Source organism: Mustela erminea, chromosome 16 (assembly GCF_009829155.1).
Source record: "Mustela erminea isolate mMusErm1 chromosome 16, mMusErm1.Pri, whole genome shotgun sequence".
NCBI lineage: Eukaryota > Metazoa > Chordata > Mammalia > Carnivora > Mustelidae > Mustela > Mustela erminea.
This window is the reverse complement of record NC_045629.1, coordinates 4,069,129-4,092,246: the sequence shown is the minus strand read 5'-3', so window position 1 is coordinate 4,092,246 and position 23,118 is coordinate 4,069,129. Positions and strand designations below refer to the sequence as shown.

Here is a 23,118-nt window from a genome sequence, read left to right as displayed (position 1 = left end):
GAAAAATCTTTAAAGAAAATTATAAGTAGGACACTGGGGAGAGAAGTAAAAAATTAAATAACAACTAATACGATTTCAGTGGGTTTCCCGTTTTTGTTGTGCTTTGTTTTTGCTTCCTTTATTTCCCAAAGCTTTCGTGAGATAAAGACAAATTAGATCATGAACAGCAAAACTGAGAAAAGCTCATATTTTTGACCAGAGCCCTGAGAAAGGGGTCCCTGTGAGTCATGGGTTCTGGAAAGGACAGTCATGACATTTTCTTTTTTGGCTCACAACTCTGCTCCAAGGCCAGGCTATCAAACAGCTGCTGTTACGAATGCAGTGGCACTGTGAGCATCTAGAAATCCCAAGAGAAAACCCACCTTTTAGAATAAGAAACTAGGAAGGGGGTCCCATTATTGGCGGGGGTGGGGATCCTTACTACTTTCTTTTTTCTCTTTTTCTTCACGTTGTTTTGCCTTGAAAGAGGTTTTAATCATGAGGAAATGTACACCAGTGCAGGAGGCAATAGTTTGAGAGAAGCTCTGACTTTCTGGACAGATCAAAGACAGCTATTCCCTGGGAGCCAAACAGTGTAGGGGAGATCCTAGAGACAAGCAACTGGGAGAAGGAAATACCCTAATTCCATGGATGAACTGAAAGAAATTCTAGGTCCATTCTCATGAAGTGCATAATAAAGATTTGAAAACTCTGCTGTTATTAGACACACTACCTTGGAAAATAAATCAGAACATAAAGTCTGAATCTAAGTTGTTGTTTGTTTGCCCTATTAGTTTTTGCAGTACACCAATGACTGCCCTCCCACCACTAAAAAAAAAAAAAAAAAAAGATATCCACATTAAATTTCTGGAACTTGCAAATGTTTCCTTATGGTGGGGGGGGGGGAAGAGATCTTTATAAATGCAATTAAGTTAAAGGATCTTGGGGCGAGATTATCTTGGATTATCTGAGTGGGCCCTAAATCCAAAGATGAGTGCCTTTATAAGAGACACATAAAGACACATAAAGAAGAACAGGAACACAGAGTGATGTGACCATGGAGGCAGAGATTACAGTGTTGTGGCCCTGAGCTATGGAAGCTAGAAACACTAACAGCTACCAGAAGCTGGAAGAGGAAAGGAGAGATTCTCCTCTGGAGCCTCCAGATCCAGCCCTGATGACACTTGATTTGGCACTTCTGCCTTCCAGAACAGTGAGAAAATAGTTATGTCATTTTATGCTACCAAGTTTGCAGTTATTTGTTATAGCAGCTCTAGGAAACAAATGCAGTTCCCTTTTGCTGTGTAACTAACTACAACATTTAGTGACTTACTGAAACATTTTACTATCCTATATTTTCTGTAGTCAGGAATCCAGAGGGGCTAGCTGGGTCCTCTCTCTGGGTTTCTCACCAGGTTGTGTTCAGGTCAATTGAAACCACAGTGTCTTCTGAAATTCTGACAGGGAAGCATTTGCTTCTCAATTCACTATCCAGCCTGCTCATGAAGGGGAAGGATTGCACAAACGGTGTATACTGGAAGTAGAGAAACTTGAGTCATCTTAGAAACTCACCTATTAAAGTTTGCCAGCTGACCCCTAATTACTCATATTCCTTCTACACGCAAAATACAAAATACCCTCCACAATATTTCCCAAGAGTTTCATCCCATTACAGCGTCACTATATTTTAAGATCTTCAGTTTTTTATATGATTGATCATGGAAATAAAAATTAATAACTTTCTCTAGTTATTTAATCATGGATTTGATAAAATAATAAAGAGCAAAAGAGGGAATTTAAAAGTATTAACTGTTTTTTTTTTTTTTTTTTTTTTTACAATTCATGAGTTTTACCTTTACTAATCTATTCAAGTCTACTTTACCCAAAGTAATAGCAAATGCCCACAGTGCCCTGGTTTAGCCCTGCTGGAACCCAGCCCAGGAAACTGTAGCCTCTGCCGTTCCTTCCTTTCCAATGTGTGAGTATGAGGTTTAAGTAGAATGAATGGGCTTCTGCGCAAGCATGACTTTAAGGCAAGTCCCTGAAGTATCCTCTTCTACTACATACCATTACTAAACGCTCTGTGAATATTTTGAGGTCAACTTGAATACTGCCGAACTGAAATAGTGTTTGTCAAAATATTTTTAACTATTATATTCAATGACCTTCTGGAAAAAGAATGTTTTTAAGATAACAAATACAATGGAAACTCCACATAAAATAGGTATGAAAATCTCCCTATTTAACAGAATTATTACTGTTAGAAATCAGTGATCAAAGAATTAGCAAATGGTTAACATATTACTCAAGTAATTCTAGTATAGAGTTTTTGTTTGTTTTGTTTTGTTTGCTTTCTTTTAACTTTCTATGTATATTTTCCAATTAGTCCAATTACTAAAAAACCATTCATTATTAAATAGTTTCTATAATAAAATTTTAATATCTCTTTTTTCCTTCTAATCATTAGGAGTGCATACATTTTATGTCATTTCAATAATATGATGTTTGTTTTTACTTGTTAATATAATATTTTATATGCATTTCCTAGTTGATCTCATTTTCAAATGTATGTTGATGCATGCTAATCTCAAGTGAAATTTTCTAAGTTATCCATCTCAATGTTTTCATTTTTGCACCTATTAATAGTAGTTAAACTGTTCAGAATTACACTCCCATAAGCTTATGTACCCTCAAAGTATTCGCAGATATAGAGGGGAAAAAAAAAAACTCCTATAAGCTTCTGCAAAGTATTATTTCTATCTTTTTTAGAATAAAAAAATTAAGAGAACTAGAATAATCTGCCTCTGTAAAAAAAAAAAAAAAACCATCCAGCTATTCTCAAACTGTATCATTTCTTTCACCATATGAACCAACCATATCAATTGTATCATCAGGGCAACCACTGTTCCTCAGGGAAGTCAATCTAACTTTCACATATGATTATTATGCCCAGTGACCTTTCAACGTTTATGTAGTGCTATAGGTACATGGGAATTGGTTGCAATAATAGTCCTTTTGAGTGAGAACTGATTACAAGATGAAAAGGACATGCAGTTAGAATGTAATCTCAAAGGTGTGTAAGAACAACTAGATAACTTTAATACAACAATATTATCATACTAGACCTATGGATTTCTCAGCTTTGGATAAAGAATGCTTTCCTCTCTTGTGGCAAGTACTTATCACAAGGATGAAAAACAAGCAGTAAAATCTGACTTGTTCTTCTCTATGCCTATAAAGAACAGACACATTTGCATCTTCACTTTCTTCCCATATGCTTGTCCTCTGGGTCACAGCATTCTAACTAAACACATTCCAAAGAAACAGTTTTCATGAGAACGTTCCTAGGATATGGGGTCATTGTAAATTTGGATCTGGTAAGAGAAAAATATTGGATTTAAAATCTAACACTCTTTTTTCGATTTAAATAATGTTTTATTTAACTCAAATATTTTAATATGTAATCAGTATAAAAATCATGAACAGGATATTTTACATTCTTTCTTCACAAGATTAAAAAATAATCTTTTGAATCTGGTGTATTGTTTACATAGCATATCCACCTCACACTGGTCAGAATGGCTAAAATTCACAGGTCTGAAAATGACAGATGTTGGCAAGGATGCAGAGAAAGGGGAACTCTCTAACAGTTTTGGTAGGAATGCGATCTGGAGCAGCCACTCTGGAAAACAGCATGGAGGTTCCTCAAAAAGCTGAAACTAGAGCTACCTTAAGACCCAGGAATTGCACTACTGAATATTTACCCCAAAAGATACAAATGTGGTAATCTGAAGGGGCACCTGCACCCCATTGTTTGTAGGAGCAATGTCCACAATAGCCAAACTGTGGAAAGAGCCCAGATGTCCATTAACAGATGAGTGGATAAAGATGTGGTATAAACACACACACACACACACACACACACACACACACACACACGATGGAATACTATTCAGCTATCAAAAAAATCTTGCTATTTGCAACAAAATGGATACAACTAGAGGGTGTTATGCAAAGCAAAATAAGTCAATCAAAGAATAACATTCTGTTCTTTTAAAAATACTTTTTTTCCTCATAAATATAGTTATCTTGGCTCATTGTTTAAGCACTCTAATTACTACATATAATGAAATAGAAAGTCAGTACTTTTATAGTACTTTATCCCTAGAAAATCCCTTATAAATATGTCAGGAATGAGGAAAGTCATGATCCTCAGAGAACACTGTGATTTTGGGGGGTGGGAACAGTCCTAAATTTCTTAATATCTTCATCTTCTGTAACTCCCATATGATGAAACCAAAAGATGGCAAAGACTGGATGCTGTGGGGGTCACTCCTGTGCAAGACAGATATTCTCAGGCCAGGCCTCCTTGTCGGTGATGTCCCTGGGCAAGGCTTGGTGTATTTTTACCCATTTAGACACCATAAAATAAATTTACTTCCCCTTCATTAGCACCAAAATGAGAAATAATTTCACACATACCAAATAACCAAAATTTAAAAACACACAATGTTGCTAAGCATTGAAGTTATCTATAGAAAGAGACCTGCAGCCATGGAGTGAAAAACATTTGGCATTCCGAGAAATGCTGAATACTAATGTGTCCCATCCCTGTCAGTAGCACTCCCAGGCAATCCCTTCAACATGGACTCAGAAGACACGTTCATGGCCTTGCTCTTTCCTAGATTTCAAAGCAGAATCTGTGCAAAGATTCTTGAATCTGAAGGGTCATTCACATGAAGAGAGTTTTGTATGTTCAGGAGCTTGAGAGTTACATATTTCTGCCTGACCATTTACATAATAGACCTGTGAAATTTCCTTGGGACTGAAATGTGCCAACATGGCATAAAAAGTGTTGTGTCTGAAGGGGCATATTAAGACAAAGGTATGGATGGTATCTAGTATTGTCTTTGAAATAGAATAATCTTTCATTAAGATCAAATAATTTTTAATGATTCATGTCAGCACTCAGTGAAGTGATGTTTTTTGTTTTGCATATTTTGGTGGACTATACTTCTAGAAGTAAGGAGAAAGGATTGATTATGTTATGAAAGAATAGTGATAATGAAAAGACAGAGATAATGATGAGATCAGTCAAATGGGGAAAGAAAGGTTGAAGTAGAAAAAGAGAGAAAAAGTAGAGAAGCCATTCCTGATAATACAGACATGACTCTAAGAGGCAGTGCATCTACAATGCATCTTCTGACCATCCAGTGCCAGCATTATCCCAGGTGAGGCTGTCTGTCTCCATGCTGACTCTCACCTTCCCCTTTCACTCCCCTCAAACAGTTCCAGTTGCAATTCTAAAATCACTAAAGGAAAGTCATTGAATCTTGAAATTCAGTACTGCTTGAATTGAGAATAATTTTATACTTATATGTGTGTATATCTACATATATACATATTTACTTTCACTTATTTAATTTATGCTGATGGTCTATCATGTTTGTGAATGCAAATTTAAATGTGTCAGTATTCTTAAACTGATACTCTAGGCTAAAACTCTCAAGATAAAGTGATTTTCTTTAGGTAAGTATTAGAGAATAGCTTTCATGATGGATATAAATTTACTTTTAGGTAAGCACCAACTAGTTATTATAAAGCTACATATATACTGAAGAAATTTGCCACAGCTGAGAAACTCTATGGCCAGGTATTCCTTGAGTCAGTACTTACATTGTGCTTTGTGAGGTTTGAAATATTAGTTGCTATTGCTTGTAGCCAGTCAACACAGTCTTCAGCAGAGAGGCACTGAATAATCCCACTGCAGACCCCATCCACAGCAATGACTTGAAAAGCATTCTGCCTGCAGACATGTCAGAACAAATCAGATTAAACATCATCTCATTTATCTATTTGCAAGTTGAAATAGTTATCTGTTGAAAGCTTTCACACAATACAAATACAGCTTCAAATTCACATTTGCTTATTTATTTTTATAGATACACCAAGGATGAACCCAGAAAACATGTAATTTTGAATTCCTAGAAAATATCTTAAGATTCAGATAAATTTGAAGATTTGAGTTGTAAAATATATGTTACATATATGGAAGTATGTCGAAGACATGTTAGAAGGCTTATTTTCCCCGTTTACCATAAAAATATACATAAAAGTGTATTATTACTTTCATTGACATCATTTCTTCTTTACATTTCTCTTTTCTTTTTTTTTTAAAGATTTTATTTATTTATCTGAGAGAGACAGAGAGCAACAGAGATAGGGAGAGAGAGAGAGAGAGAGCCTGAGTGGGGAGGAGAGGGCGGAGAAGGGAACCCTATGGGGGACTCAATCTGAAAACATTGAGATCATGACCTGAACCAAAGGCATCTGCTTAACCAACTGAGCCTCCCAGGGGCCCCTTTACATTTTTCAAAGCATTTTTTTAATTTACAATGGAAAGACCACAAAAAAGACACACAAACATTAAACATCATATATAAAATTACCTGATGTCATACGCTAGAGCATTTTGTTAATTGTAAACTATCTTCAACCTCAGTTTATCCCTCTTCTTAAAGATGGTTTGAACAAGAATTTCATAGCTCCTCCTCAGCTTTAAATTTTCTCTGAATTTATGTGAATGTTGTGCATTTCAATAACCAAATTTTTCTTTAAAATTGATGACGGCCAGGGGTGCCTGGATGGCTCAGTGGGTTAAAACCTCTGCCTTTGGCTCAGGTCATGATCTCAGGGTCCTGGGATGGAGCCCACAACAAGCTCTCTGCTCAGCAGGGAGCCTGCTTCCCTTCTTTTCTCTCTGCCTGTCTCTCTGCCTACTTGTAATCTCTGTCTGTCAAATAAATAAATAAAATGTTAAAAAATAAAATAAAATAAAATAAAATCCATGGCCAGTATAAATATCCTTATGGTCTTCTGTTGATTTTTTGTCATTGTTGTAGAGAAAATTAAATGATGTCATCCTAAGCTGCTTACCAAGTGTTATAGAATTCGAACTGGCTCCCTACAGCTTTAACGACTTTTTTTTTTTTTTTTTTTGGTATGGAGTTCTTGCATATTTAGATGTGAACTTAATGGACAGCATTGATAAAATTTTCAAAATGAAAGGAAGCCAGCCAAATGGTTTGAGCTTGAGAATTACTCTGTTGTATAACATGACACACTTTGGAAATACACAAACTGTATTTAAATCTCAGCCATTTATGAAGAAACTGAAACTTCTGAAGTTCAGCATTTAAAGGCTTTGTAAATTATATAAACTTATATATTTTTCTTTAATACTTTTTCTGTCTTCTGTATTTTGTAACTAGGTATATGTGGGTAGTAGGCATGATTTCACTTCCTCAAACAAAGAAAGGACATCCCACAGAGCATAGGCCTCGCTCAACTCCAGCACCTGTGTCACCTTGCCTTCCCATGACATAAATCCATATCTTATAAGTGGACACATGCTAAAGCTCTCACTTCAAAGGCACTCTGCTTCTAACTTATTGATATTTTTAGAAAACTCTGCTCTTACACCCTTCACTAACCCCTTTCAACAGATAACTGGGAAGTGTTCAAATATACTTTTTTGTTTTCTCTTAAAAATACATGAAAAGACTTTAGAAAGTACAACTATTGTCTGTCTCTTTGAAGTAGCGTTCTTTTGAATTTGTGACAAGAAAAAAATATGCATAGCATGAAAAGAATATTATAACTTCACATGCCTTTCTTAGCTTTAATTTTGATATTCAGCAGTGAGGAAGACATTTAAAACATCCAGAGAACTCAACCATCCATGGAAAATGAGAACTAATTTGAGTTTAGTAATACACATTTCTTTCTGCTCTCTGATGATCATAACCGTTTCTTCATGCCCCATAAATTAAGGCATGTCCTGAATGTATTTGTCCTCTCTGTTTTAAATAAATCATGGCAGCTTCTGATATTTTTAGCTGATTAAAGTTAATAGACTAAGATCAAATCTGCACCCTATGTAATCATGTATGTTACATGGTCTCTAGAAAGAATAATTCTGTGGGACTAATCTTTTATAAATCCAGGCTTACATGTTAACATATATCACTTTTTACATTCCTTTCAACTTTTCAGGTTGATTTAATAGAAACTCTTTCATGAATATAAGTGAAATACTTAAACAGTTCCTTTGCTTACATATGACATCTGATCATAAGGATTATAGTCTTGAATAAATGAGAGTATTGGCAAATTGTGACAGGAATTTCCTATATAGGAAAAAGAGAATAATCTACTTTACAGATTTAACAAGTATTTATGGAGTAATTTGTGAGATCTAGATAACTTTCACATATCACTGAAGCTCCATGAATAATTTTCCTGTGAATAATCTATTAATATGTAGTCTTAACTGCAATATTTGGGAATGTTTAGTGGACTTATTGCTTCATCAGGCACTTAGGAAGAACTATAGTGCTTTTGCTTTTATTTTTAGCTTTTAGAAAATGTATTTCTCTGACTAGAGATAATCAGGAAAAAAAAAACTTTTTCATTTCATCTTATTTGATGGTACACATTTTTAAATCAATAGACTACATTAACTATTTATTTGGTATTGGGAGACATTAAACTTTAACAATATTTTAGTAGTCTAGAGGATACCCAGATAGAATTATGATTTTTAATATACACACATGTGTGCATACACACACACTGAAAAAACAGTTACAATATTAGAATCAAATAACCTGAAGTTATAATTGCTCAATATTTTTATATTTTCCTGAGGATTCTTGGTCATTGCTCTGGCAATGAAAATTATTCTCAAAAGTTGCTGAATTTTAATGCAGGTTATTTTTTAAATAATTTTAATTTTTTTAATTTTTTTAAATAAAAATTTAATCTTTCTTTGTGTGAGAAATGTTCTGCTAACTATAAAAGTTCATACACAATTTCCAATATAATTTATGCATATATATAAATTTATATATATGTCTTATTAACACCATTTATAATTCATATTTTGATTCATTGCTGATTCTATACCTCATGAAGGCATATGTAGGAAGATGTTAAATTTGTGAGGAGTGAACAGGAGAAAGCAGAGAGAGACAGCACTTCAAATATGAGGAAAAAGAAGTGCAGACACTAAAATATACCAATTTGGAGGGGCTGGATTGCCACATCCATGAGGAAGAGGGTGGAATATGAGCATGGAAAAGCAGGTAGGCTTGGAGCAGAAGGGCTTTGTATGTCACTAGAGGGGCTCAAAGTCCACAGAGAGAAACCGTGGGCTTTTATATAAAAAACTACCAATGTAACTGGTAAACTATGAGATGATATGGAACTGAAATAAATACATGTTAGTCAGAGTGAAAATGAACCAATTAGCTCAAGGTCTTTATAAAGTCATTAGAAAGGGTGTGATTTAATAACAGCATTTTTAAAATGGAATTTGAGGAAGAGAATAGTGTCAAATTACTTCAAAGTTTGGGTTCTTACTGGCTAAGAGCTTAGATGACGATAAGGAAAAGCATTTGGACAGGAGATAGTTAATCAAAACCAAATTATCATGAGCATGTTGGGAGAAATGGGGGCTTTTCGAATTGGACAATGTGCATGTAGGGAGGTGGCAAGTCATGAAGTTGGTGATAAAGTAAAGCCTAATCATTAAGAGTTTTGCAAAGCATGAAAGCACGTTAGAACACTTCTACCCAATCCTTAAAGTCAGGGGGAGCCAATGGAAACATTCAAGAATTGGAATGAAAGGCTCATATTTGTATTTTAGAGAGGTTCTCTGTGGTGGTGAAGAAAATGGGAAAAAATGATAATAAAATGAAGAAGGATATAGGAGGGTATTGCAATAGTCAAGACCGACGAGATCAGAGTTTGTTTAGAGAGAGTGGATTTTTGTGTACTAGTAGAAAACATTGATTCAAGTGGTATTGAAAAAAAGCCATTTCCTTGATTTGGTTATTAGTTATTTGGGAAAGTGATAAATGAAAGGGAAAAAAAAGTAAAAGGAACTTAGTGATTTCAGCAGTTTACTCTATTTCTTGTTGAGTTCAAATCACATTCACCAAGTCAGAATCTTTTCTGCACTGGGCATCCTATCTTGGTTGAATGCTTCATTATAGCTTTTATTAGTCAGGCTCAAAACCTAAAATTTGGTGAGGTACATGGGGAGCTCTTCTGAACTATTTTGTTACCTATTTTCCAAGGTTTAAATTGCCTGTTTGTTTTGTGATTTGAAACACAGTAACTCATCATTCTCTAAATAAGTCCTGTAATTTTATGCAGTTATTTCTGCCCCTCCGTAGTATTCCTTTTGTCTGAAAAGCTCTTCTATCCCACTTCATTTATTATCTGCAAAATTATTGCAAATAATTTTATGTAACTTTCTAACTTTGAATTTTTTTGTGTGTAAAATAAAAAAAGCAACATTTGCCCCCTCACACCTTGCATTTTTAAGACTTTTTAAAAGAGCAGTTTTAGGGTCACAGCAAAATTGAGGGGAAAGTAAAGAGATTTACAATATACTCCTTGCCTCCACACATGTAGAGCTTCTCCATTATGAACATTCCCTAACTAGAGTGGTACATGTGTTACAATTGATGAATCTACATCGACACATCATTAGCACCTAAAGTCCACAGTTTACATTAGGATTCACTCTTAGTGTTCTGTATTCTGTGGGTTTTGACAAATATAGGATATCATGTATCCATCGTTATATCATTCAGAGTATTTTCATTGCCCTAAATATCCTCTCTGCCCAACTTCTTAATTTCTTCCTCTACCTTCCCTTGTATATTCCTACACCTGTAGCCACTGATCTTTTTATTGCCTCTGTTGTTTTGTCTTTTCTAGAATGTCGTATGGTTGGAATCATGCAGCAGGTAGCTATTTCAGATTGACTTTTTTTTCATTTGGTAATATGCATTTACAGTTCTCCCATGTCTATTTATGACTTGATAGCTCATTTCTGTTTAGTTCTGGATAATATTCCATTATCTGGAATATACAGTTTATTTATCCATTCAACTACTTTATTTTATTTTATTATTTTTATTAACATATAATGTATTATTGTTTTAGGGGTACAGGTCTGTGATTTATCAATCTTACATAATTCACAGCACTCACCATAGCAAATACCCTCCCCAATGTCCATCATCCAATCACCATATCTTTCCCACTCCTGTCTCCTCCAGCAACCCTCATTCTGTTTCCTGGGATTAAAAGTCTCATGGTTTGTCTCCCTCTCTGGTTTTATCTTGTTTCATTTTCCCCTCCCTTCCCCTATGATCCTGTCTTACTTCTCAAATTCCCCACATCAGTGAGATCATATGATAATTATCTTTCTCTGATTGACTTATTTCACTTAGATCCATCCACGTCATTCCAAATGACAAGATTTGGGGGTTTTGATGGCTGCATAATATTCCATTGTGTATATATACCAGATCTTCTTTATCCATTCATCTGTTGATGGACATCCAGGTTCTTTTCATGGTTTGGCTATTGTGGACATTGCTGCTATAAACATTGGGGTGTGTGTGGCCCTTCAGATCACTATATCTGTATCTTTGGGTAAAAACCCAGTAGTGCAATTGCTGGGTTTTAGGGTAGCTCTATTTTCAACTTTTTGAGGAACCTGCATGCTGTTTTCCAGAGTGGATGCAACAACTGGCATTCCCACCAACAGTGTAGGAAGGTTCCCTTTTCTCCGCATCCTCCCCAACACCTGTCCTTTCCTGATTTGTTAATTTTAGCCATTCTGACTAGTGTGAGGTGGTATCTCACTGTGGTTTCAATTTGTATTTTCCTGATGCTGAGTGATGTGGAGCACTTTTTCATGTGTCTGTTGGCCATCTGGATGTCTTCTTTGCAGAAATATCTGTTCATGTCTTCTGCCCATTTCTTAATTGGATTCTTTCTTCTTAGGGTGTTGCATTTGATAAGTGCATTATCGATTTTGGATATTAGACTTTATCTGATACGTCATTTGCAAATATCTTCTCTCATTCTATCAGTTGTCTTTTGGTTTTGTTGACTGTTTCCTTTGCTGTGTAAAAGCGTTTTGTTTTTTTGTTTTTTGTTGTTGTTGTGGTTTTAATCTTAATAAAGTCCAAGTAGTTCATTTTCATGCTTGCTTCCCTTGCCATTGGTGATGTGTCTAAAAAGAAGTTGCTATAGCCTGAGTCACAGAGATTGCTACCTGTGTTCTGCTCAAGGATTTTGATGGAGTCGTGTCTCGCATCGAGGTCATTCATCCATGCCAAGTCCATTTTGTGTGTGGTGTAAGGAAATGGTCCACTTTTATTTTTCTGCATGTGGCTGTCCAATTTTCCCAACACCACTTGTTGAAGAGACTGTATTTTTTCCATTGGACATTCTTTCCTGCTCTGTTGAAGATTAGTTGACCATAGAGTTGAGGGTCTATTTCTGGGCTTTCTTTTCTGTTCCATTGATCTATGTGTCTGTTTTTGTGCCAGTATCATACTGTCTTAATGATCACAGATTTGTAATGGAGCTTGAAGTCTAGAATTGTGATGTCACCAGCTTTGGTTTTCTTTTTTCACCATTCCTCTGGCTATTTGGGGTCTTTTCTGGTTGCACACAAATTTTAGGATTATTTGTTCCATTTCTTTGAAAAACAGTTGATGGTATTTTGATAGGGATCACATTAAATATTTAGATTGCTCTAGATAACACAGACATTTTCTCAATATTTGTTCTTCCAACCCATAAGCATGGATTTCCATTTCTTTATGTCTTTCTCAATTTCTTTGATGACTATTCCAGAGTTTTGTGGGTACAGGTTCATTTTCTCTTTAGTTGGATTTATTCCTAGGTATCTTATGGTTTTGTGTACAGTTATAAATAGGATTGACTCCTTAATTTCTCTTTTTTCTGTCATGTTGGTGTATAGAAATGCAACTGATTTCTGTGTATTGATTTTGTATCCTGACACTTTACTGAATTCCTGTATGAGTTCTAGCCATTTTGGAGTGGAGTCTTTTGGATTTTCCACATAAAGTATCATCTCATCTGCAAACACTGACAATCTGACTCCTTCTTTGTCTACTTGGATGCCTTTTATTTCTTTTTGTTGTCTGATTGCTGAGGCTAGGACTTATAGTACTGTGTTGAATAGCAGTGGTGATAGTGGACATCGCTGCCATGTTCCTGACCTTAGGGGAAAAGCTCTGTTTTTCCTCATTAAGGATGATATTTGCTGTGGATACTCATAGATGGCTTTTATGATATTGAAGTATATACCTTCTATCCCTATACTGTGAAGAGTTTTGATCAAGAAAGGATGTTTTACTTTATCAAATGCTTTTTCTCCGTATATTGAGAGTATTTTATGGTCCTTGAACTTTATTTTATTAATGTATTGTATCACACTGATTGATTTGTGGATGCTGAACGAAACTTCTAGTGCAGGAATATAACCCACTTGGTTGTGGTGAATAACCCCTTTAATGTACTGTTGAATCCTACTGGATAGTATTTTGGTGAAAATTTTTGCATCCATGTTTATCAGGGATATTGGTTTGTAATTCTCCTTTTTGATAAGGTTTTGCTGATTTGGGGATCAAGATAATGCTGGCCTCATAGAATGAGTTTAGAAGTTTTCCTTCTGTTTCTATTTTTTGGAACAGTTTCAGGAGAATTGGTATTAATTCTTCTTTAAATGTTTGGTAGAATTCCCCTGGAAAGACATCTGACCCTGGATTCATGTTTGTTGGGGGATTTTTGATGACTGTTTCACTTTTCTTACTGGTTATAGGTCTGTTCAGGTTTTCTCTTTCTTCTTGGTTCAGTTTTGGTAGTTAATACATCTCTAGGAATACATCCATTTCTTCCAGATTGTCTAATTTGCTGGCATATAGTTGTCATTCATAATATGTTCTTATAATTGTTTGTATTTCTTTGGTGTCTTCTCTTTCATTCATGATTTTATTACTTGGGTCTTTCTCCTTTTCTATAAGTCTGACCAGGGGTTTATAAATCTAATTAATTCCTTCAAAGAACAAGCTCCTAGTTTCATTGTTCTGTTGTACTGTTCTTTTGGTTTCTATTTCATTAATTTCTGCTCTGGTCTTTATTATTTCTCTTTTCCTGGGTTTAGGCTTTATTTGCTGTTCTTTCTCAAGTTGCTTTAGGTATAAGGTTAGAATGTGTATTTAAAACCTTTCTTGTTTCTTGAGAAAGGTTTGTATTTCTATATACTTTCCTTCTAGGACTGCCTTTGCTGCATCTCAAAGATTTTGAACAGTTGTGTTCTCATTTTCACTAGTTTTTTTTTTTTCATTTTCAGTAGTTTTAATGATTTTTTTTTTAATTTATTTATTTAACAAACAGAGATCACAAGTAGGCAGAGAGGTAGGCAGAGAGAGAGGAAGGGAAGCAGGCTCCCTGCTGAGCAGAGAGCCCAACTCGGGGCTCGATCCCAGAATCCTGGGATCATGACCTGAGCTGAAGGCAGAGGCTTCAACCCACTGAGCCACCCAGGCGCCCCTTTTCATGATTTTTTTTATACTCTCCTTAATTCCTGGCTGACCCATTCATTCTTTAGGAGGATGCTGTTTAGCTTCCATGTATTTGAGTTCTTTCCAACTTTCCTCTTGTGGCTGAGTTCTAGTTTCAAAGCATTTTGCTCTGAAAATATGCAGGGAATGAACCCAATCTTTTGGTACCAGTTGAGACCTGATTTGTGCCCTAGGAGGTGATCTATTCTGGAGAATGTTCCATGTGCACAAGAGAGGAATGTGTATTCTGTTGCTCTGAGATAGAATGTTCTAAATATAACCGTGATGTCCATCTGGTCCAGTGTGTCACTTAAAGCCTTTATTTCCTTGTTGATCTTTTGCTTAGATGATCTGTCCATTTCAGTGAGGTGGGTGTTAATGTCCCCTAAAATTATTATTATGGCATTATTGTTGATGCTTGTCTTTGATTTTGTTATTAGTTGGTTTCGGCACAGGGCTGCAGAGATAAGTTGAAGCTTCAAGCAAACCCTAGCCAGTGGCTGGGGATGTGCTCTGCCTGTGGGGGGGTGCAGAGTTTGGAGAGGGGGCGTCTGTGTGTTCTGGACCACACAGCAGGGAGTGGACTGAGGCTTCCCTCTGAGAGAGAAGTCTGGATGCAGTTTGCTTTCTGCTAAACCTTGAAAAGCCACAAAAAGCTGCCAAAGAAAAAAACAAACAAACAAACCACCACAGGGTCTCCATACTGTAAAACCCCAATGTCAGGGGAAAACAAGATATTCGCCTCCTGGTATTGCCCTAAAACCTGTATATTTCATAGATACAACTTTTATTTTTAAGTAATTCTCACTATTCTTTTTCTGTTTAATTTTTTAACCTATTTACTATTGCAATTAGAAGTTTAATACAACGTATTCCATAATAACCTTTTAACTTGAACTTTTTTTCATACAGATATCTGTTTTTCTTTTTCTTTTCTATTTTAGTATGCATATAGATAAAAGCTTCAAGGTAATCCTCTTCCCCTAGTCAAGACTACCCCTGTATATAAAACAGTTTTAATCTCTCTTTATCTCTGGAAAGTTGAGACCTTTAACAAAGTTATCAAGATGCACCAGGAAGAATTAAAATAACCTTCCTGCCCACACTGAGGATTTATAACCACTCTCCCATATTTTTCTTGTCAGTGTCTCTGTGTGTTTGTTTTTATTCTGGTATTATATAAATCTTACACATGGGGTTCATTTTGGCTGGTTTCTTTCTTTTTCTCGTCTTTTACTTTTGTCGGTCTTTTTGTTTGTCTGTTTTTGTTTGTATACCTTATAAATCTTACTTTGGGGGCCCATTCTGGCTAGGTTCTCTCTCTCTCTCTCCTGTCTCTCTCTTTTTCTCTCCCTTTTTTCTTTCTTTTTGGTGGTGTCTTCCAATTGCTCAGAAGTGTTCCAGGGTGCACATTGCCTGAATCACAGTTGATATATTCACTTATACATCCCCTCAACCACCTCTCACCAAAATTACTAGGAGGAGGAATGCTCCACGGACAAAAAAATTCAGAGATTGTGCCCTCTCCATCAGAGCTATTGTATATGGACAAAAACAGCATGTTGCAAAGGGAATTCAGGGAAACAATTATCTAGGCAATGGCTAGGTTAGAGAAAACCATTAATGACAACATGGAATCAATTAGGGCAGAAATGAAAGCCACCCAGGAAGAAGTTAAAAATGCTTTCAATGAGATCCAATCTAATCTAAATTCTCTAACAGCTAAGGTAACCAAGGCAGAAGATAGAATAGAGATCTACAGGACAAAATGATGGAGAACGAGGATCAGGAGGAGGCCTGGAACAAATAGCTTAGAAGCCATAAAAACAGAATTATGGAAATAAATGATGCCATGAAATGTTCCAGTGTCAGAATTCTTGGGATCCCTGAGGGAGAGGAGAAGGAAAGAAGACTGGAAGACATAGTTGAACAAATTCTCCATGAAAAATTTCCCAATCTGGGGAATGGAAGCAGTGTTCGTGTACTAGAGGCAGAAAGGCTTCCCCCCAAGATCATAGAATCTAGAAAGACCTCGAGACACCTGATTGTGAAACTCATAAGTCATAATTTCAGACAGGAGTTCTTGAGAGCAGCTAGGGGGAAGAGATTTCTTATGTACAGAGGAAGGTCCATCAGAATAACTTCAGACCTGTCCACAGAAACCTGGCAAGCCAGAAGGGGCTGGCAAGACATATTTAGGGCACTAAATGAGAAGAACATGAAGCCAAGAATACTTTATCCAGCAAGGCTGACATTCAAAATGGATGGAGAGATAAAGAGCTTCCAGTACCAGCAAGGTTTAAAAGAGTATGTGACCACTAAGCTGGCACTACAAGAAATATTAAGGGGGTGGGGGTGTCTATAAAAGAAGAAAGAATCCAAAAGTGACATAGAACAGAAATTTACAGAGAAAATCTATAAAAACTAGGACTTCACAGAAAACATGATGTCAATAGAAATGTATATTTCAATAAACACTCTCAACATGTTTATTTTTATGTTCCCATAAAACAGCACAGGGTAGCAGATTGGATAAAATGACAGGACCTGTCCATATGTTGTCTACAAGAGACCCATTTGGAAACTAAGGATACATCCATACTGAAAATGAAGTGTTGGAGAAGCATCTTTCATGCCAATGGGCCTCAAAAGAAAGCTGGGATAGTGATTCTCATATCAGATAAATTAGATTTTAAACTAAAGACTGTAGTCAGAGATATAGAAGGACACTTATCATTCTTAAAGAGTTTATCCACCAAGAAGATCTAACAATTGTAAATAGTTATGCCTCCAATATGGGAGCAGCCAACTACATAAGCCAACTGTTAATCAAGATAAAGAGTCATATTGATATGAATACATTAATATTAGGGGATCTTAACACACCACTCTCAGTAATAGACAGATCATCCAAGCAGAAAATTATAATAAAGAAACAAGAGAACTGAATGACACATTTGGCCAGATAGACCTTATTAACTGGTTTATAAAGTTGGCTGTTCTCATGTTAGGGGCATAGATATTTAAAATTGTTAGATCTTCTTATTGGACAGAGCCTTTAAGTATGACATAGTGTCCTTCCTCATCTCTTATTATAGTCCTTGGCTTAAAATCTAATTTGTCTGATATAAGGATTACCACCCCAGCTTTCTTTTGATGTCCATTAGCATGGTAAAATGTTTTCCACTCCCTCACTTTAAATCTGGAGGTGTCATTGGGTCTAAAATGAGTCATTTGCAAACGGCATATCATTGGGTCTTTTTTTTTTTTAATCCATTCTGATACCTATATCTTTTAATTGGGGCATTTAGCCCATTTACATTCAAGGTAACTAATGAAAGATATGAACTTAGTGCCATTGTATTGTCTGTAAGTTAACTGTTGCTGTATATTGTCTCCATTCCTTTCTGGTCTATGTTACTTTTAAGCTCTCTCTTTGTTTTTTGTTTTTGTTTTTGTTTTTTTGTTTTGTTTTTTAATTTATTTGACAGAGAGGGATCACAACTAAGCAGAGAGGCAGGCAGAGAGAAAGGGGGAAGCAGGATCCCTGCTGAGGAGAGAGCTCAATGTGGGGCTCGATCCCAGGACCCTGAGATCATGACCTGAGCTGAAGGCAGAGGCTTAACCCACTAAGCCACCCAGTCATCCCTCTCTCTTTGTTTAGAGTCCCCTTTCAATATTTCTTGTAGGGCAGGTTTGGTGTTTGCAAATTCTTTTAGTTTTTGTTGTCCTGGAAGCTTTTTATTTCTCCTATTTTCAAGGACAATCTAGTTGGATATAGTATTCTTGGCTGCATATTTTTCTCATTTAGTGCTCTGAGTATATCATGCTTGTCCTCCTGGCCTGCCAGATCTCTGTGGATAGGTCTGCTGCCAGTCTAATATTTCTACCATTGTAGATTATAGACCTCTTGTCCTGAAATGCTTTCAAGATTTTCTCTTTGTCTCTGTGACTTGTAAGATTTGCTATTAGATGATGGGATGTTGACCTATTTTTATTGATTTTGGGGGTGGGGGTTCTCTGTGCATCCTAGATTTTGATGTTTATTTACTTCCCCAAGTTGGGGAAACTCTTTGCTATAATTTGCTCCAATATACTTTCACGCCCTTCTCTCTCCTTCTTCTGGGATTCCAATTATTCTAACATTGTTTCATCTTATGGTATCACTTATCTCTCAAATTCTCTCCTTGTGATCCCAGTAGTTGTTCATCTCTCTTTTTCTCAGAGTCTTTATTCTCCATCATTTGGTCTTCTATATCGCTAATTTTTCTCTTCTGTTTCTTTTATCCTAGCAGTAAGAGTCTCCATTTTTTATTGTACCACATTAATAGCTTTTTTAAATCTTAACTTCGACTTGGTTAGATTTTAGCTCTTTTATTTCTCCAGAAAGGGATTCTATAGTAGCTTGTATGCTTTTTTCAAGCCCAGCTAGAATCTTTATGATCATGATTCTGAACTCTATTTCTGATATCTTACAAAAGTCCATATTGATTAGGTCCCTAGCAGTAAATACTGCCTCTTGTACTTTTTTTTTTTTTTTTTTTTTGAGGTGAGTTTTCTGGTTCATCATATTGTTCGAAAAAGAATAGATGAATGAGAGAACAAAATTCTAAAAGGGTAACAACAACCCCAGAAAAATATACATGAAACAAATCAGAAGATACCAGAAAAGAAAAGAAAGGAAAAAAAGAATGATCATGCTGGTGAATAGAACAGAGCCACACATGTGATTTTGGGTGTATTTTGGTCTAAGAAGAAACAGCTTCCTAAAATTTTAAATAAAGGAAAACTGATATATATACAAAAAATAGAGATAAATATGATGAAGTGATGGAATATGAGTGTAAGAGTGGAAATTAAAGAAGATTTTAAAAAAGGAATTGATAAGAAGTTGGTTGAAAAAAGTAAGAAAAAAGAGGAGAGAATGTCATCAAGGGGAGACTAGAACAAAACCATACACTAGATTTAGGGTATATTTTGGGATATTAGAAAAAACTATATTTCAAAATTTTAAAGAAATAAAAACATACACACACACACACACACACACACACACACACACATAGGGCTAAATAAAATGAAGGAATAGAATATGACTATAAAAATGAAAATTAAAGAATTTTGGGGGGCACCTAGTTGGCTCAGTTGGTTAAGTGGCTGCCTTTGGCTCAGGTCATGATTCCAGGGTCCTGGGATCAAGTCCTGCATTGGGCTCCCTGCTCAGCAAAGATCCTGCTTCTCTCTCTCCCTCTGCCTTCTCTCTCTCCCTCTCCTTACTGTTCTGCTTACTTGTGTTCCCTATTTCTCTGTCAAATAAATAAATAAAAATCTTTTTTAAAAAATTTAAAGGTACTGATAAGATGTTGGTTAAAATAGGAAAGAGGAAAAAATTTTTAAAAGTTGAAATAGAAAAAAAAATTTAGAAATTTAACTTTGAAAGACTAAAAATCATGGGGGAAGAAAGCCATGAATTCTACATGCTATTCCCCTAGTGTTGGAGTTTTGTGGTTCTCAATGATGAGTAAACATGGTCTTGGCTGGATGTTCTTGCTGATCTTCTGGGGGAGGGGTCTGTTGCAATGATTCTCAAGTGTCTTTGTCTAAGGTGGAATTACACCACCCTTGCCAGGGGCCAAACTAAGTAATCTGCTTGGCTTTGTTCTCTGTAACTTTTGTTCCCTGAAAGCTTCCCATACACCTTTGGGGGATGAGAATGAAAATGGTGGCCTCTCAATATCCAGCCCCAGAGGAACCAAGAGCTCAGGGCCCCTCTCTTTAGTGAGCCCTCAGAGAAAAGCCGTTAATCACTCCTATCTCCCTGGTCTCTGGCTGCACTCTGAGCTCACCCAGCCTGTGACTGATCATATCTATCTCTAGCACATGCCCTCCTTGAAGTCTCCAAACCCAGCAGATTCCTGAAGCATGCTCCTACACCACTCTTCCTGTGGAGAAAGGGGGGGGGTCTCCCCAGATCTGCCACTTGTGGGGTCCCTGCTTGAAGAGTAGTGGTCAATTGTGCCTTGGATCATGATTTATGGCAACCCTGAGCCTAGAGCCCATTCCTCGGCTACATTTTTGCAGCTGGCTTCCCCACTCCAATACCTGGGAGGTTTGTCACACTCAGGCCCCCCAGTCTTTCTGTGACCCTGAGGGTCCTGAGACCACATTGTCCCAGCAAAGATTTCACCATCCCTCCCCCCAACCCACTTACCCACTGGAGTGAGTTTTCTTTGTGGAACAGACTTCTAAAAATTGTGGTTTTTTGCTTCGTGATTCTATCACTGGCCAGTGCTAGCTGACAGAGGCTCCCTCCCTCACCTCCCCGACTGCCATTGTCTATCTTCCTGTATATTGCCTCAGATTCACTTTTCCACACTTCCTACCTTCCAGAAAGTGGTTACTTTTCTGTTCACAGAATTGCTGCTATTCTTTTCTTTGATCTCCTGTTGAGATTGTAGGTGTTCAGAATTGTTTGAAAACTATCTAGATGAATTCCTGGGACCAGAAAAAATTCATATCTCCTACTCCTCTGCCATTTTGTTCCTCCATTCAGCTATTTTTTTAAGACTTTATTTATTTATTGGTGAGAGATAGAGAATCCACAGGCAGGAGGAACAGCAAGCAAAAGGAGAAGCAGGCTCCCTGCAGAGCAAGAGCACAATGCTGGACTCGATCCCAGGACCCTGGAATCATGACCTGAACCAAAGGCAGACCCTTAACTGACTAACACACCCTGCTGTCCTTATCCATTCAACTATTGAAATAGCTTTGGTATTTATGAATAAAGCTTCTATGAACAACTGTGTACAGGTTTTTTATGGATGTAAGTTTTATCTCCTTTGGGTAAATACCAAAAAATGTGGTTACTGGATCACATGATAAGTGTTATGTTTAGTTTTTTAAGAAACTTCCAGATGACTTCCAAAGTGTCTGGAACAAGTGTCTCAATTCTCATTGCCAATAAATTAGAATTCTGAGTTTCCCATATCCTCCTAGGTATTCAGTATTCTCACTGTCCTTAGTTTTGGTCACTTAAATAGGTATGCTGGTATCCTATTGGTGTTTTAATTTGCATTTCCCTGGTAATATATGATGTGGGGCATCTTTTTATACATTTACTTCCTTGGTGAGGTGTCTATTAAGGTTTCGGACATATTTTCTTTTAAATTTTTTTTGGTTGGGTTGTTTATTTTCTTATTGTCCGGTTTTAGAGCTTCAACTCTCTTTATTTTCTTTCTTTTTTTCCTTTTGTTGGGGGGGGGCTGGAGCAGGAGATAACAGTCCTTTATCAGATGTCTTTTGCAAGTGTTTTCCCCCAATCCATAACTTATCTTCTCATTCTACTGACATTATCTTTTGTAGAACATAAATTATCAATTTTAATGGAATCTAGCTTATCAAGTTATTCTTTCATAGCTCATGCATTCAATGTTGTATCTAAAAATCATCACTACACTCAAGATTATACAAGTTCTTATCAATGTAATCTTTTTGAAATTTTATAATTCTGTGTTTTACATTTAGGTCTCTGATCTATTTGGGATTAATTTTGAGGAAGGGTGTAAGGTGTGGGTCTAGATTCATTATTTTTCATGTGGATGTCCAGTTGTTCCAGCACCATTTGCTGAAAAGACTCTTTTCTCCATTGTATTGTCTTGGCTTCTTTTTCAACTTCAGTTGACTGTATTTACGGGAGTCTATTTCTGGGCTCTCTAGTATGTCCCATTGATCTGTTTATCTATTATTTTTCAGTACCACACTGTCTTGATTATTGCAGCTTTTGCTGTCTTAAAGTCAGGTAGTATCAGTCCTCTAAATATTCTTGTTCTTGAATCTTGTGTTGGCTATTCTGCCTCTTCTACGTCTTCCAAAAAAAAAATCACAAAATAACTTGCTAGTATCTTAAAGGGTTTATGTTACTTTCTCCCTTAACCCCATAAGATGGTGTAATGGAGAGGAAATGACTGCAAATTGATCCTCAAGCTAGAATGAGGCTACTGGAGGCTCCTCACCACCTGCCCTGTCCTTAGAATATACATTTTGCTTACCATTTCCACAGTAGGAGCTTTCCTAAGGACATTAAGGTGTTGTTGAAACCATCTGGAGAGCATAAGTGACTGAACCCAATTAAGGCTTCTGTATCAACTTAAAAATTCTTTTTTTATTTTTTTAAGATTTTATTTATTTATTTGACACAGGAGGAGAGATCATAAGTAGGCAGAGAGGCAGGCAGAGAGAGTGAGTGAAGCAGGCTCCCTGCTGAACAGAGAGCCCAATACAGGGAGCCCAATATGGGTCTCCTTATCAGAACCCTGAGATCACGACCTGGGCCAAAGGCAGAGGCTTAACCCACTGAGCCACCCAGGCGCCCCTTAAAGATTCTTTTGGGTGGGTGCAGAGATCTATTCATTTTGCAGTCACCCAAGACAAACCACATAAGGAAGTTCCTTTGCTTATTAAACCTGTCACCTACCAATCTGGAGGGTTCTGCCTCTTTCTTAGATATTTCCTTGCCCTAACATGAGTGAGGGGACCAGTTTGCAAACCAACAGGTGAAGAGGTGGAATATATATGGATATTGTGCTATACAAAGCAACACATGTATGGCTTGTGGGTAGGAGAAATCAAGTAGAATCTTAATGTTATTTAGTTGAATATTTTTTTGAAAGTTATTGGT

General features: G+C 36.5%; 1 protein-coding gene across 2 annotated transcripts in view; it reads right to left on the bottom strand.

Moving 5' to 3' along the window:
- Positions 1-23,118, bottom strand: part of SNTG1 (syntrophin gamma 1) — a 954,619-nt gene that overhangs the window by 207,750 nt on the left and 723,751 nt on the right. For both annotated transcript variants that reach the window (XM_032316414.1, XM_032316415.1), the window contains one exon: positions 5,656-5,785. In XM_032316414.1, coding sequence (XP_032172305.1) covers positions 5,656-5,785 — 130 coding nt within the window. The remainder of the gene's footprint in view (positions 1-5,655; positions 5,786-23,118) is intronic.